At 52.1% G+C, this 15,992-nt stretch overlaps 1 protein-coding gene across 1 annotated transcript; it reads left to right on the forward strand.

The window, feature by feature from the left end:
* Positions 1-777: 777 nt before the first annotated feature.
* On the forward strand, positions 778-5,701 carry LOC128899751 (olfactory receptor 14A16-like). Its single transcript, XM_054179433.1, has 3 exons — positions 778-807; positions 3,576-4,409; positions 5,534-5,701. The coding sequence occupies exons 1-3, from the start codon at positions 778-780 to the stop codon at positions 5,699-5,701; spliced, it is 1,032 nt and encodes a 343-aa protein (XP_054035408.1).
* Positions 5,702-15,992: the final 10,291 nt, after the last annotated feature.

The raw sequence follows: 15,992 nt of genomic DNA on the forward strand, positions 1-15,992 counted from the left end.
GCAGCCCCGGCAGAAACAACCTGCGCCAGCGGCCCCTTTCCCCCAGAGGCTTCAGCTGTGCTACACCTCCCTGCTTCCTACATTCCAGGCATTCTCAGCATAGTATCGTACTACGAGGGTGGTTCCAATCAAGTCCCAATGGGACCATGGGGAGGTGGGAGGGACAGGGAACTGTCCCATTGCATTGGTGGAAAGGCATTGTGGGAAATGTAGTCACAGCCTGTACATGCATTTCCTGTGGTACAGGTCAACAATGAATGTAACAATCTTTGGACTGACAGATGTTAAAGGAAGCTAGACAAGCCATAGCTCCCTCTGGGTTACAGCCAGGATACACAACTGCTGTAATCAATCAGTTGTTTTTAACACATTTGTTCACCTACTGAGTCATCGATTAAGGCAGACTCCACCCACTGGTATCAATGGGTGGCCCCAGGCATGCCAGAATTCTCTGGCTTGGTTTTTGTTCTCATTTAGATAGCCTTATTGTGACTTTCTCACCTGTTAAGTCTATGGATGATATCCTGATTGCAAAAAAGCTACATCTTATGATAATACTCTCTGACTTTCAACCCATGTCAGCCAGCAGAGGGTCACAAACACCACTATGCCTTGCAACTTCTCAATTAAGTGGCAATTCACTTGCAAATGCCTCGGAAGCCTTGTGGACAAACTATACAAATTTCAATGATTGGGAATACTGGAGACGATGTTATCATTATGTCCCGTCATAAATGGAATGGTCACTAGCCATTGCTCATGGCAAATGCTGAAGTCATGAGGTTAAAAGGTATCCACACGACCCGGGTTAGCAAAGAGCTAGAGCAATTAGCTTTAGCAACTGCAAATCAGTCACTGTAAGAGCGTATGTGTTAACCCTTCCAGTTGCTCTAATGGGCTGACATGCCTTAAGTCAGCTAGGAGTAAAAATGTTATTTTTGTTCCTTTTCTGTAGCAGCTACTGGTCAGCAAATTAAAATGGAAAACAGATAATTCAGTATGGGTGGGACAATGATTGCTCAGACAAAATAGGCTGCAAGTCGTTAAGACCCTAATACAGAAAGACAATAGCAACTAGGGCACACCTTGCTAGCCACCCCCACCCCTACCTCCACCCCTGGACAGAGGACAATTTTCTGGTACGACTCTTGCTGATAACAGCTCTGCTCTGATTTAAAGTTCCAGTACTAATTTCAAGGAACACCCAGGGGGGATGGAGAGAGAGCAGCAAAGGAAGGTGCCAGGAAGGTGGGACAGCTGGCTGGGTGACCACAGCCTGCAGGGAAAGAGGCTCAGCTGATGCAGCAGCAGAGGACAGCCTGAGGGGCAGATGGCAGAGGGCTGTGCAAGAGCTGAAAGGCTCCTGGCAGAGCCAAGCTCTTCCTGCCTTTGCTTCTGGCTGTGGTCTGTGCCACTGATGCCTCTGGGGACACAACTCCTTCCAGCCCTGGGCCCTCATTGCCTCCTTGTCCATCCTCAGGAGCCTGGGAGGGGTTGTGCCATAGTCCTGCCCTTGACATTGTTCCTCTCTACATCTCACTGCTCCAGGAATCACAATGAGGGGTGAGTGAGGGACAGGATCTGCTTGTCCAGGGGCCAGGGTTCAGGGCTTGACTCTTTGCATTAATGAAACACCTCCAGGTTTGCTCAGCATCAGAGACATCTTCCTCTGCTTGTCCTGACCTCTCAGCACTGCCTCCAGTTCTCTGCTCCAACTGCAGACACTTTCCCAGCAGTGTCCTCACTGGGACCCATCAACAAGAGAAGAAACTTCAGAGTTTGAAAGTGACTTCAACTTCTGCAGAGGTTTCATCATCTCCCTCTCAGTCTCTGATGTTTACCTGGCACCAAAGCCACCAGAGGGTCATTAAAATGCCCTTGGGTTGGTCCTCTGCTGCTCAGCTGGGCTGAGCTCCATGGCTGGAGGGAGCTGCTGGCAAGTAGGCAGCAATGAAAAGTGTCAGCTGTACCCAGGAGCAGCTCCTCTGCTCTGCACAGCAGGGCTGAGGGCACTGCCAGTGGATCTCAGCAAAATGAAGAAGGCAAAGTCAGCTTGGAGTTGTCCAGGAGGGTGACTGAAAGCTGACAGGAGAAGTCACTGCAGTCACTGGCATGGTGAGTCTGTGGGGGCAGGGCAGTGCAGGTGCAGCTCCTGGAGGCATCTCCTAAAGCTGGCACAGCCACAGCTGGTGGGGGCTGGAAGGAAATCTTCCTGTCCAGAGGCTCTTTTCAGGCTTTTCTGAAGAGCTGTGGAGCCCTGGGGTACAGGCAGGGCTGGTCAGGGCTGTCCTTCAGATCAGGGTCCCTGCAGCCCAGGGGCTGTGTGCTGGGGCAGGGATTCAGCTGCCTGCCAGGCTCAGCTCTCAGCCTGCCCAGGGAGCTCCACACAGTGCTGTGGGGAGAAGCTGTGAGTGGCAGGAGACAGCCCTGACAGGGCAGGGCAGGGTAGGGCAGGGCAGGGCAGGGTCGTTCTGCTGTGGGGAGGGAGCTGTGTTGGCCAGAGCTGCTCACAGTCCTGGCTCATGCCTGGTCATTTCTGAGGGGGTTTTGAAGAACAAGATCAAGGCAGCATTTTGCTGGAAGGGAAGGAGTCTTGGCTTTGAATGTTGATCCCCTTGGTGTGCTGGGTGAGCAGTGTGAGACTAGAGATTATTTCACTGCTGTTCATAAGAATCTGAGGTCTCATTAGCCTTTGTCTGAGCTATTCCTGAGCTCTGAACACCCAGAGCTGCCCCTGGGCAGTGTCCTGCTGCTGGGAGGGGTCTGCAGGGCAGAGCTCAGCACACAGCTGGTGGAATGGGCTCTGTCAGCAGGGACAGGGAGGAGAGCTGGGCACAGAGAAGCAGCTTCTGGCAGGGGCAGGTGCAGGTAGCAGAGACTTGAGCAAGGAGGGAGAGGGATCTGCTGGCAGAGCTGCCTTGGCAAGGGGGATCAGGCACCTCTGTGCCATTCTCTGCACTGCAGACACATTTCCCAATGCAACCTTTTGCTCTCCTTTTCTACCCAGCAGAGGCAGTGCCCTCAAAGCTATGGGCTCCAGGTCAGGAGTCACAACCTTGGCAGCTGACATTCAGCTGAAGGCTCCTGGAGTGTGCACACAGAAGGAGGATAAAAGCTCTTCAGTTCCATCCTGTGAGCTGCAGAGAGCAGAGCTGGAGAAGGAGGATGCTTCACCCCAAGCCCCTCTGCCTGTCTCTCTTCCCTTCACTGTGTCTGCAGCACTGCAGAGCTGTTCCCTGTTTCTCCACCTCTCCATGGGACTCTCATTCCATGGGATTGGGCTGTTGGTCACTTTCTGTTCTGACACCAGAGGAATCTTCCAGGCAATTCTGGGTCCTTGCTGCATTTGAAGCTGTGATGAACCATCAGTGATTGGTAGTGATGGGACTGAGCTGATTCATTCCTCATGCAGCTCAGGGACAGGGCTTACAATGAGGCTGAGAGAAGTGTGCCCTAACTTGTCACTGCCTTTCCCTCCTTGCACAGGTCTCCATGGCCAGAGGCAGCAGATGGCCAACAGCAGCTCCATCACCCACTTCCTCCTCCTGCCATTCCCAGGCACAAGGCAGCTGCAGCTCCTGCACTTCTGCCTCTTCCTGGCTATCTACCTGGCTGCCCTGCTGGGCAATGGCCTCATCATCAGCACCATAGCCTGGGACCACCACCTCCACACCCCCATGTACTTCTTCCTCCTCAACCTCGCTCTCCTTGACCTGGGTGCCATCTCCACCACTGTCCCCAAGTTCATGGACGATTCCCTTAGGCACACCAGGGACATCTCTTATGCAGGATGTGTTACTCAGGTATTTATCTTTCTCTTTTTCATGTCAGCAGAGTATTTTCTCCTCACCACCATGTCCTACGATTGCTATGTTGCCATCTGCAGACCCCTGCACTATGAGACCCTCCTGGGCAACAGAGTTTGTCTCCACCTGGCAGCAGCTGCCTGGGCCTCTGGGGCACTCAATGCTCTGCTGCACACAGCCAATACATTTTCCCTGCCCTTCTGCCAGGGCAATGCTGTGGAGCAGTTCTTCTGTGAAATCCCCCAGATCCTCAAGCTCTCCTGCTCCACATCCTACCTCAGGGAACTTTGGCTTCTTGTGGTGGGTTCCTCTTTATTCTTTGTCTGTTTCGTGTTGATAGTGGTGTCCTATGTGCAGATCTTCAGGGCAGTGCTGAGGATCCCCTCTCAGCAGGGACGCCACAAAGCCTTTGCCACCTGCCTCCCTCACCTGGCTGTGGTCTCCCTGTTTATCACCACTGGCTCCATTGCCTACCTGAAGCCCTCCTCCATCTCTTCCCCATCCCTGAACTTGGTAGTGTCAGTTCTGTACTCAGTGGTGCCTCCAGCAGTGAACCCTCTCATCTACAGCCTAAGGAACCAGGAGCTCAAGGCTGCCCTGAGCAAGCTGAGCCCTGGATGCTTTCAGAAGCAATAAACTCTTTGTCTTCTCCTGCAGAGCAGTTCTGATGTCATTCAGTGCAGGCCCAGCCTGGCTGCTGGAGTTCTGGCTGCTGCCGGGGCTGTTTCCCTTGTGAGAATGTTGTTCCCATACAAATGTCTTTCTTCAGACCATGTCTGCTTCAGTGCTGTCCTGTCTGGTTTGACCCAGAGGCTGCAGACATGAGGAGCTGTGCTCCCTGGGTGTTCAACACAATAAAGGACCTCACTGGGAGTTTGTGGTGAAGGCACATTATGCCCAGATACTGAATCTTGTCCCAGCATGTGGGCAAGCTCCCTCTCCTTCAGGAGGAAGACAAAAGCCAAGGCATTAGCCAGGCCAACACGCACCCAGTGCATGCTGGGCTCATGGCAAACACCAAATATGGTAGAATTCTAGCTTCATGCTTTCCCATAGGCTGAAGCCAGTTGTTTATGAGAGTGCCCATTGGTCAAACCCAGCCTCAAGGAACTCTATAAGTATTACCCCAGCTGGTAAACAAGTTGCCCCCTCTTCCACTTTGTCTCTATTCTTGCTCAAGAGTGTAACTCCGAGCTGCAGCCTCTGGCCATTCAGTTTATCGTTGTTTGGCTTCTGTTATATACATGCACGCATACTAAAGCCTCTGCATCATTAGAAGCATTGGAAGATCATTTCCACAGAGGCAGGACGCTGCGCTGAGCCGAGGAGCCCAGCGTCGCTACAGCCAGTCGTATTGACCAGGAGAGCTCCCCGTGTCACCAGAGGACTGGACCAACCCCCAAGGGTAAGACCTGCCCAGTTGCCGGGGAGAAGGGACTTGATAGAGACCGAGTCTGCAATTGCCTAGCCCTGCCATAGCGGGAGAGAAGAGCGCCACGTGTGCTGCTCTGAGCCCTGTTAAACTTCAGGGAATACTAAAGTATCGTTCGTGCTTATACTGCACCGAACCCCGGGACTGCTCCGAGTGTCCTGCTGTTCCTTTAAGCTCAGTAAATGAGAGGAGCCGCCGCCTAACGCAATCGCATTCTGTCTCCGAGGCTGTGTCCCTCAGCCCCGGGAATCTGCCATAGTTGGGCCGATCCCTGCCAGGTCCGCCCCACCTGCAGCCTTGCCGATCGGAAGCCTCCGAGCCTGCCTACCGGCAACCATTGCCCTGCCCTACCATGCTGACTCTGAGGGCCGACCCCGTCCTGGGACCAGCCCTACCAGCCCCACTGGCCGATTCCACCAGGACCACTGCCTATCGTCTGGAGGGAACTTGCCAAGTCCTGTGAAGGGAACCCTGCTTACTAGCTAAGCCCAGGTTCCATTTCCTCTCCACTGCCGCAGAGAGAGAGAAGCCACCCATGTTCCGCCGAGTCGCCATCTAGTGGCCAAGCAGTGGAACTGCACCCTTCTTGTATATAAACATAGAAATAATTTGTAATTAGTTCAATTAAGTTCTAATCATAACACTAAGCCATTTGTGGAATCTATTTCACGAATGTGCACTAGAACATGTATATAAGTTGGTGATTCATCAGTTATTAATAATTTGATAATTAATAAAAATATTTTCATAATTCATAATTCATAATAACCTCTTCACCACAGAGTTGTTTCTCTGAGTTCCTTCCATGTTGCATACCCTGACCCCCTTCCAGTTTAGACTCAGTCCAAACATGGTTCCTTTAACCTCTCCCCGTACAGATGTGGCCTCATCCTAATACAAACTGGATCATACTGTTCTTTAGCACTTCAGCCTGGGGCTCATCCCAGTACAGAATGCATCCCCTGGCTCCCTTCCCAGTACTGAATGCATCCATCCCAGTACAAAACTGCACACCCTCATGCCCTCCCAGTGCAGTCTGGTCCCTGTCCCAGTGCAAACAGGATCCCTTTAATCCCTCCAGGTACACATTAGGCCTTGTCCAAATAAAACTTGGAACCCCTTATGCCCTCCCAGAACAGCCTGGACCCTCTCCCAGTACAAGCTGCATTCCCTGGGCACATTCCAGTACAGTCTGGTCCCCACATAGTACAATTGGGAACCTTTTAGCACCTCCTAGCACAGACCTGGTCACATCTCAACACAAACTGCATCTCTTCAACCCCTCCCAGCTCAGATGTGGTCTTATCCCAGCACAAGCTGCATCACTTTGACATCTCCCATACAGCTTCCTGTGCCAATACAAAGTGCATCCCTTGGACCCCTTCCCAGCCCCAGCTGCACCCAGCACAGCACAAAGTGGATATCCTGATCCCAGTGCAGCTGTGGCCTGATCCTGGTCCAAATGGGATCCCATTGCCGTCTCCCAGAACAGTCTGAGTCTCATCCCAGTACAAAGTGCTTCTCCTGAAATCCTGATTCCATCCCAGCACAGACCAGGACCCATCCCTGCAAACTGATCCCCTGATGCCATCTCAGTTCAGACTGGGACCCCCTCCAGGTACGAACTGGTGATGGGTTACGTCCATCATGAATGCCGGGGGCGGGGGAGGGCTTGTGAGAGCCTTGGTCTCCCTGGAGGGGGTTCCCCCCCTGGGGAACTGAGTTAGTCTGTTCCACTCCCCCACCCTGTCCAGCAAGCCTATAAAATGGATGAGACTGCAGCCATTTTCTCTCTCTTTGGCTTCTCCTTCACCTGGATGAGAGGATTGCTGCTGGCTTCCTGCTTCTCTGCCACATGGTCAGGTCTGGTCCTCCTCTCTGTTACATCCCCTGCTTACCAGCACCAGAACAAGAGGACACAGTCTCAAGCTGTGCCAGGGGAAGTTTAGGCTCAAGGTGAGGAGAAAGTTCTTCACTGAGAGTTGATAGCCATTGGAATGGGCTGCCCAGGGAGGTGGTGGAGTCACCATCCCTGGAAGTGTTCAAGAGGGGATTGGACGTGGCATTTGGTGCCATGGTCTAGTCATGAGGTCTATGGTGACAGATTGGGCTTGATGATCTTTGAGGTCTCTTCCAACCTTGGTGATTCTGTGATTCTGTGATCCACCCTTCTTCAAAGGACTCCAAAGTACACATACTTTCCCCATCCATCCTTGTTCCTTACCCTTGTGAACCCTTCCTGTTATTGTTTTATATATATATATATAGTTATAATTATAGGTATATATAGTTTAAAGAAATTATTTTTACCTCTCTACTTCCAAACCAACTCCAAATTACTACTTGGTAGATTTACTCCTTCCATTTTTTATCCCTCTCAATCAAGAGAGAGGAGGGGGCAACCGGGGAGTGATTCTCAGCCTTGACCCCATCTAAGCTCTTAAATCCCAGTTAAGGCTCAAACCACCACAGTATTTTGGTGCTCCAACATGGGGTTTGGATATTAATATTCCCTGTGCAAAGTAATACTTTGTTTGAAAGAAAAGGATTGGAAGTAGAGATGTAAATTTTGAAGCATCTGATGTTCCAAGCTTTTGCATGGGTTTTTGGCTGGAGCTTTTGGACCCATATGTGGTAATGGTTGCAATAAGCAGTGTGAGCAATCTGGCAGTGTAGGCCTAGAGCCTGACATGGTGGTAGGCCGTGTCCAGCACGGGTGCAGAAGTAGCTAGCAGCATAGCAGAATAGTGCTGTGCCTGCACCGTGTAACCAAAGCAGGACACCGGTAGCTATAAACACAGAGAGTTATCTCAGAATAACAGGACGCACACGTGCATCAACAATCTTGCATGTTATTACTGGTTTAACCAATAATCTATAGCAATAGTGTGTGGTCACTCATGAGGGGCCAATGAAGCCGTGCCAGCAATGCCCTCCGAGTTGATATAAGTTGTAAAGGTTTTCTTACTGTGCACATTCTTCTAGGCACTTTCCTCTATGCACTTCTTACTAGCCTGTCAGCTCTACTGTCTGCTCTGTACTATGCTTGCATTATAATCGAATAATGCTGAAACAATAAAGGGACAATACTAGATCATATTGATCAGCTGTATTGATTCCAGTCTCCATCGTCGCTAAATCTGGCTAAACCCATATGTACAAATTGATAACTTACCATGTGGTGTGGTTAATGAGAGAGATGCTGCTCGACTGGATAAAAACTTTACCAATGCAGCTGGGCATGGACCTCCTGAATTCCTTGAATTTTACTGCCACTGATAACTTCTCTAACATAGGAAATTTTCGTGAAGCCAGCTACGAAACCAACGGTGTAGATAAAAAAGTCTGTGGTGGAAAAGTGCCTTACATTGCTATATGCTCTATGTGCTTAAATATAATCCTTATAGGGGCATTTGCTGTGACCATGTTGGGTGGGGGAAGAGCTAACCCATTAAGAGCTCTTTGCAGAGGGATAAGGCAGTCTTCTGTAAAGTTTAACAACCAGGGGCGTGTCTGCTGTGAGCACAGTAAGCACTGTGTAAAGACAAAGAGGGAGGGGTCAGGTTGTAGTGAGTGTGCCAGATCTCTGCCTGAGCCCCAGGCACAAGGGTTTGCCCCACCACCAGCAGTTCCACACTTAAACCCTGATGCTCCTGCCCATGCAGTCTCTGTAGCACCTGTCACCACACACAGGAAAAGAAGGCAAAAATCATCTCCAAGCAGGGATGGTGAGAAAGGCACATTGGCGGGGCCTAGCACCTCGCAGAACCCAGCAGTGGATGAGGATGACTCAGAGTAGGAAACAATAACCATTACATCTCTGCCCAGAAAGGAATTAAGGCAAACTTGTCTGGATTATGCAAGGAAAGAGGGTGAGCCAATACTAAGCTGGGCCCTGAGATGTTGGGACATGGGGGTGGACACAGTGGACCTGGATAAGAAGGAGGCAAAGCTTTTAGGCTCCCTGACTCGTGGTGCTGGTCTGGACAAAGAGTTAGCCAAACTCAATGGAACACACACTCTCTGGGCCTGGATCCTCAATGCCATCAAGAGCCGGTAACGCTCAAGAGATGACCTGCCCTGGGCCCCAGTTAGATGGACAACTATGGAACAGGGCATTGGGTATCTGAGACAGATGGCTGTGCTGGAAATAATTTAAGGGGATGACCAGCTCCCTTTGGACCCAGATGAGGTGCCCATGAGATGGCCTTTTGTAAAGAAACTCACCCAGGGTGCCACTCACAAACATGCTCCCACATTAGGAGGGATACTCCTGAGTGGACAGGATGGAAGTCCTAAAACTGTCTGTGAGTTTGCCAATGATTTAAGGGAATATGAGGACAGTGTAAATCAGAAACCCCTCATCTCAGCCATAGAAACTATGGCTAAAGACACTGTCAAAGAGATCAAGACCTCCATGTCTGAACTGAAAAAGGGGAGTGATGCCTCCTTTGCCCCTTCTCCTTCAGAATGGGTCCAGGTTTCAGCCATCAGGAACAGGCAACCTTCCCCTAGGAGATCAGCCCAAGCCAATCGGGGGGATGTCAAGGGGGACTCTGTGGAGGATCCTCTGTGACCATGGAGAGGACATGGACACCTGGCATGGCCAACCCACCTCTGCCCTCTGGAACAGAGTGCAGGAACTGCAAGGTGGCCACACTGGGGATAACTTGTCCAGGAGAAGGGCTGCCCCAGGTTCCTGGAGGGGTCCCTCTCACTCAAGAGACCCTTCCCCTAGCAACACAAGACCCTGTGACAAGTGTAGGCATCCCTGCCAACATTAGAGGTGCCCCACCTCCAGCCAGGTGGAGGCCAGGGACAACAGAGTGTCCTGGGATGTCTCTGTGAAATGGCCTGGCACTTCAGAAACCCAGAAGTACCCAGCTCTGGTGGACACAGGGGTCCCATGCACCCTGGTACCATCGAGCTACAAAGGGGCTGAGACCATAAGCATTCAGGGAGTCACAGGGGGCTCACAAGACCTGACTGTACTGCAGGCTGAGAGAAGCCTGACCGGGAATGAATGGGGAAAGCACAACCTAGTGACTGGTCCAGATGCACCTTGCATTCTTGGCATTGACTTTCTGCGGGAGGGATGCTTCAAGGACCCTAGGGGGCACAAGTGGGTGTTTGGGGGAGCAGCTGTAGAGACCGCAGGCAAAGAACAGCTGTCCACCATGCCCGAGCTGTCAGATGAGCCCTCCGTAGTGGGCAGTCATAAGAGGTAGGATTTGATTTTCCCTCTTGGCTCTTGCAGATTACATCACAGGCAATCCAGGACCAACAGAGACTCTCTGCACCCCATACACCAACTGATTTGACAACTGGAGAGCCAGAAGGTGATCAGCAAGGCTCACTCACCCTTAGAGAAAGGTGGAGCCCAGTGAGAATGGTCCTACATGGAGCTTGTGGCAGAAGGCTCCTGGTGAAACCAGGGGCAGGCCCCTAGGTTTCTGGACGAAGGGCTACAAAGGCTCCGAGGCCAACTACACCGTGACAGAGAAGGAAATCCTAGCTGCCTGAGCCAGGCTGCCTTTAAGGTAACTGGGACTGAATCACTTCTATTTCTAGCTCCAAGGCTTCCAGTCCTGACCTGGATGTTCCAAGGGAGAGGCTCAACCCCACATCATGCCACAGATGCCACCTGGAGGAAGGGGATGGCCCTGGTAACTCAGCGAGCTCGGATGGGGAGCTTCGAACGCCCTGCCATAGTGGAATTGATCAGCAAGTGGCCAGAGGATGCTGACTTGGGAATGCCACCAGAGCAGACAGTGAGCTGTGCTGAGGAGGCTCCCCCATACAATGATCTCCCTGACCATGAGAAGGGCTATGCTCTATTTACAGATGGGTCCTGCCGGCTTGTATGCAGCAAGCGGAGATGGAAGGCAGCTGTCTGGAGCTCGACAAGGCAAGTGGCAGAAGCAAGGGATGGAGAAGGTGAATCCAGTCAGCACGCAGAGGGAAAAGCTGTCCAGCTGGCCCTGAATGTGGCAGAACGAGAGAACTGGCCAGTGCTGTACCTCTACACTGACTCCTGGATGGTAGCCAATGCCTTGTGGGGGTGGCTGAAGGAATGGAGGAGAAACGGGTGGCAGAGAAAAGGGAAGCCTGTTTGGGCTGCTGACCTGTGGCAAGACATCGCTGCCCACCTGGACAGGCTGCCAATAAAGGTGCAGCACATGGCTGCACACATCCCCAAGAGCAGAGCCACAGAGGAGCACAAGCACAACCACCAAGCAGATCTGGCTGCTAAAATCTCCCAAATAGCCTTGGCCTGGGAACACAAGGGTGAGCTGTTCTTAGCTCGCTGGGCCCAGGACACTTCTGGCCACCAAGGGAGAGATGCCACATACCAGTGGGCTGGGGACAGATCAGTGGACATCTCTCTGGAGGCCATCTCACAGGGTATCCATGAGTGTGACATCTGTGCTGCCATCAAGCAGGCCAAGTGCATGAAGCCTCTGTGGTATGGGGGGAGATGGTGGAAATAGAAGTACGGAGAGGCCTGGCAGATTGACTACATCACTCTGCCTTGGTCTCACAGCGGCAAACAGCACCTACTGACCATGGTGAAGGCAAGTCCAGGGTGGCTGGAAACCTACCCAGCACCTCATGCCACTGCCTACAACACCATCCTGGGCCTAGAGATACACGTCCTGTGGAGACACAGCACCCCCAGGAGGATTGAATGGGACAATGGAAGCTATTTCAAGAACCATCTCCTAAGGGACTGGGCAAAGGAACATGGGATTGAGTGGATCTACCACATCCCATACCATGCACCAGCTGTGGGGAAGGTCAAGCGCTACACTGGCTTGCTAAAGACCACCCTAAAAGCCATGGGGGGTGGAACCTTTAGGAACTGGGAAAAGCACCTAGCTCAAGCCACTTGGTTAGTGACCAGCAGAGGAGCTGTGAACCCAGCTGGTCCTGCCAGTCTGACCTGCTGCAAACAGTGGATGGAGATGGAGTTCCTGTGATTGCTGAGAAGAACCTGCTGGGGAAGTCAGTGTGGGTTTTCCCTGCTGCTGGTGGGGGCAAACCAACCCAAGGGGTGGTCTCTGCTGAGGGTCCTGGTCACACATACTGGGTTATGTTAGAAACTGGCAACATTCAGTGTATCCCACAGCGGAATGTGACTCTGGCTGAGAGGGGATGAACTCAGAGGGGGCAATACACATCAATGTATTATAGTCACTGTGTGAGTAGTTATAAGCTCTTTTAAGTTTTTCCCTCCTAGCTTAATACCAGCCTAGCATCCAGGACTCAACATGAACACACTTCACACCAACCCAGAGAGCTCCTGGGTCATCTCACCTGCACCTGTTCCTGATGTCCCTACAGCAACAGTCCTCTCCTGGTAATTTTCTTTCCCTTTCAAAGACAGACTGATTCCTGATTCTTCTCCACAACCCCACCCAGTTCAAGCACCACCTACACTGACCAGCACCGGAGAGGGAGAGACTGCCTTGAGAAAGAGAAAGACAGGATAAAGAGGGACTTGCATCGAGGATTCGAATAGCACCTGTCAAGTTTGGGTGAAGAGGCTGTGACTCCAGATTTTTTCTTGGTGGATCTGCTCCTTCCCTTTCTTGTTTTTTTTTTCCTCTCTACTGGGACGGAGAAGGGGTAGTGGGGGAGGGACTCTCAGCCTTCCCCCATCTGAGCTCTTAAGTTCCAGTTAAGGCTCAAACTACCACACTTGCTTAGGAGAAAGTGAAGAAGAAAAGGCCTTGGTGAAGATCTCTGCTCTCCCAGTCCTCTGGAACAGGACTGCAGGTGCAGGATCAGCTTCCCAGGGAGGAGTGAAACAGGTTGCAGAAACAGCTGCTGAGGAGGGAATGGCTCCAGGCATGGTCTTTGCCTCAGAAGGAGGAGTGGGCACAGCACTGAACACAAGCTGTCGTGCTTCCATGGATCAGAGAGGAAGGACATCCATAGACATGGGTGAGAGATGGGAACAAAGCAGGACTGTGCAGGAAGGAGGAGCCAGCACAAGTTCTGTACCGTAAGGAGGTTCTGGTGTGTCCCAGCCCAAGGCAGAAAAGCACCACAGCATCTGAGAGGAGCTATTCCATATGCCATGGGATGGAGCAAACCCTGCACATAGTGAAGAAGGCCAGCTACAGCTGGGCTGTGGCAGGAGGAGTGTGGCCACACAGACACAGAGGTTGTCCTCCCCCAGACTCGGCACTGCTGTGGCCACATCTGGATGCTTGGTGTCTGGGTGTTGGGCTCTGCAGTCTGATGCAGAAGGGAGGAACTGGAGAAACTGCAGAGGAGATCTGCCAGGATGGGGGTTGACATCTCTGTGGAGAGGCTGAGGGACCTGGGCTGCTTCAGCCTGCTGAATGCAGGCTCAGGGCACTGCCAGAGCAGTGTGCACATGGCTGAAGAGTGGTTTCAGAGAGGATGGAGCTCTTCTGGGGAGTGGGATGAGATCAAAACCCCCACAAAGTGCAGCTTGGAAGGTTCAGAGTGGAGTTGAGGCCAAAGAAATGTCCCTCAAAGGGCAGAGCTGCTATGCATGAGGTCATCCAGAGGTGTCTAAAAACAGCAGGGAGAGCTGAGACAGCTCAGGGAAGGAATGGAAATGGCAGGGGGAGAGCTGGGTGGGGAAGCAAGATTGGTGTCAGCAGCCTGAAGGGAAAGAGATGCAGGCATGGGACAGTGTAGGAGAGGCTGCAGTGAGGATGGCCAAGGGCTCTGGCAAGGCTGAGAGGCCCAACAGGACCAAGGTCTTTGTGCCCTTGGCTCTGGCACTTGCCTCTGCCACCAAGGCCTGTGAGGAGAAACTTGGCTTTGAGGCTTTGAGGTTCTTCTAGTCCAAGGGCAGTGGTCAGGGCTTGGCCTTTCTGCTTCCTAGACCAAAGGCAAGTTTTTCTGCCCTGTACTTTGCCTTTGTCTCCCTGCAATCCTGGCCTCTAACAAGCTGCTCTAACGAGTCCCTGGGGAACCTTTGGCAGTAACAAGCCTCAGTGAGGCCAATCAGTGCTTCAAGGTACTTTGGAGTTTGCTTCTGCCTTGGACTTGTTGAGAGGCTTCTTGGCAGTACCTTGGCAGAGTCTCCTGGCAGTACCTAAGGATGATGTAATCAGCCCCAAATACTCCATGGGGCTCATTAAATACTGCTGAACCTGAACCTCTAATTCTTGCCAAGGTTTCTGCAGCTAATTGGAGAGGTTTTTATTGCAGAAAGCATCTGATAAAAAGTATTTTTAAAGGTACAGTTCATTCCTTTTCAGCAGGAGTTGTCTTTTTGCAAGCAAACCACAGCAAGACCTGACAAGGTCCTACCCTGGTCACTGTTCACCCTCACTCTCCACTACCCCCAGGAGAGCCCTGAGCCACAGGTGAGGGACAGGATCTGCCTTGCCAGGGGCTGGGGGTCAGGGCTTGGCCCTTTGGATCAATGAAACCCCTCCAGGTTTCCTCAGCAGCAGAGCTACCTTGAGCTGCTTGTCTTGACCTGTCAGCACTGCCTAAGTTCTCTGCTGTCCCCACAGCCTGGAGATGCTTCAGTGCCTCCAGTGATGCTTCCCTTGCATCCACTCTCTCCTTCTGCTCTAAGCAGACCCTGGGGACCCTTTCCCAGTATGCTTCACTGGGACCCATTAAGAGTAGAAGAAACTTCAGAGTTTGAATCTGACTTTGACTTCTGGAGAGGTTTCATCATCTTCTGAGTCTCTGAGGTTCATGGACTTGGCACTAAAGCCACCAGAGGGCTCCTTCAAATACCTTGGGCTGGTTCTGTGAAGCTGGGCCAGGCTCCTGGGCTGGAGGTTGCTGCAGCTCCTCTGCACAGCACAGCAGGGCTGAGGACACTGCCAGAGGATCTCAGGGAGATGAAGAAGGCAGCGAGATCTTCGAGGTGGCCAGGACTGAGAAGATGCTGAGAGCTCAGTACAGGAGAACTGAATGCAGCCACAGACATGGTGAGGCTGTGGGTGCAGGACACTGCAGCTGTAGCTCCTGGAGGCATCTCAATCTTGGCAGCTGATGCTCAGCTGAAGGCTCCTGGAGTGTGCACTCAGAAGGAGGACCAAAGACCTTCAGCTCTAACCTGTGAGCAGCAGTGAGGAGAGCTGGGGAAGAAGGCAGCTTCACCCCCAGCCCCTTTGCTTTTCTCTCTTCCCTTAACTGTCTCTGCAGCACTGCAGACCTGCTCCCTGTTTCTCCACCTCTCCATGGGACTTGTACTCCGGGATTGAGCTGTTGGTCACTTTCTGTTCTAACACCAGAGGACTCTTCATGGCAAATCTGGGTACCTGATGCATTTGAAGCTATGATGAACTTGGCCAGGGCTTGATAGTGGTGGGACTGAACTGATCCATTCCTCATGCAGCTCAGGGAGGGAGGTTATGATAAGCCTGAGAGAAGTGTGCCCTAACTTGTCACTGCCTTTCCCTCCTTGCACAGGTCTCCATGGCCAGAGGCAGCAGATGGCCAACAGCAGCTCCATCACCCACTTCCTCCTCCTGCCCTTCACAGGCACAAGGCAGCTGCAGCTCCTGCACTTCTGGCTCTTCCTGGCCATCTACCTGGCTGCCCTGCTGGGCAATGGCCTCATCATCACCACCATAGCCTGGGACCACCACCTCCACACCCCCATGTACTTCTTCCTCCTCAACCTTGCCCTCACTGACCTGGGTGCCATCTCCACTACTTTGCCCAAATCCATGGCCAATTCCCTGAGGGACATCAGAGACATCTCCTATGCAGGATGTACTTCACAGCTATTTTTCTTTCTCTTT

This window comes from Dryobates pubescens, unplaced genomic scaffold, assembly GCF_014839835.1.
Source record: "Dryobates pubescens isolate bDryPub1 unplaced genomic scaffold, bDryPub1.pri scaffold_56_arrow_ctg1, whole genome shotgun sequence".
NCBI classification, from domain to species: domain Eukaryota; kingdom Metazoa; phylum Chordata; class Aves; order Piciformes; family Picidae; genus Dryobates; species Dryobates pubescens.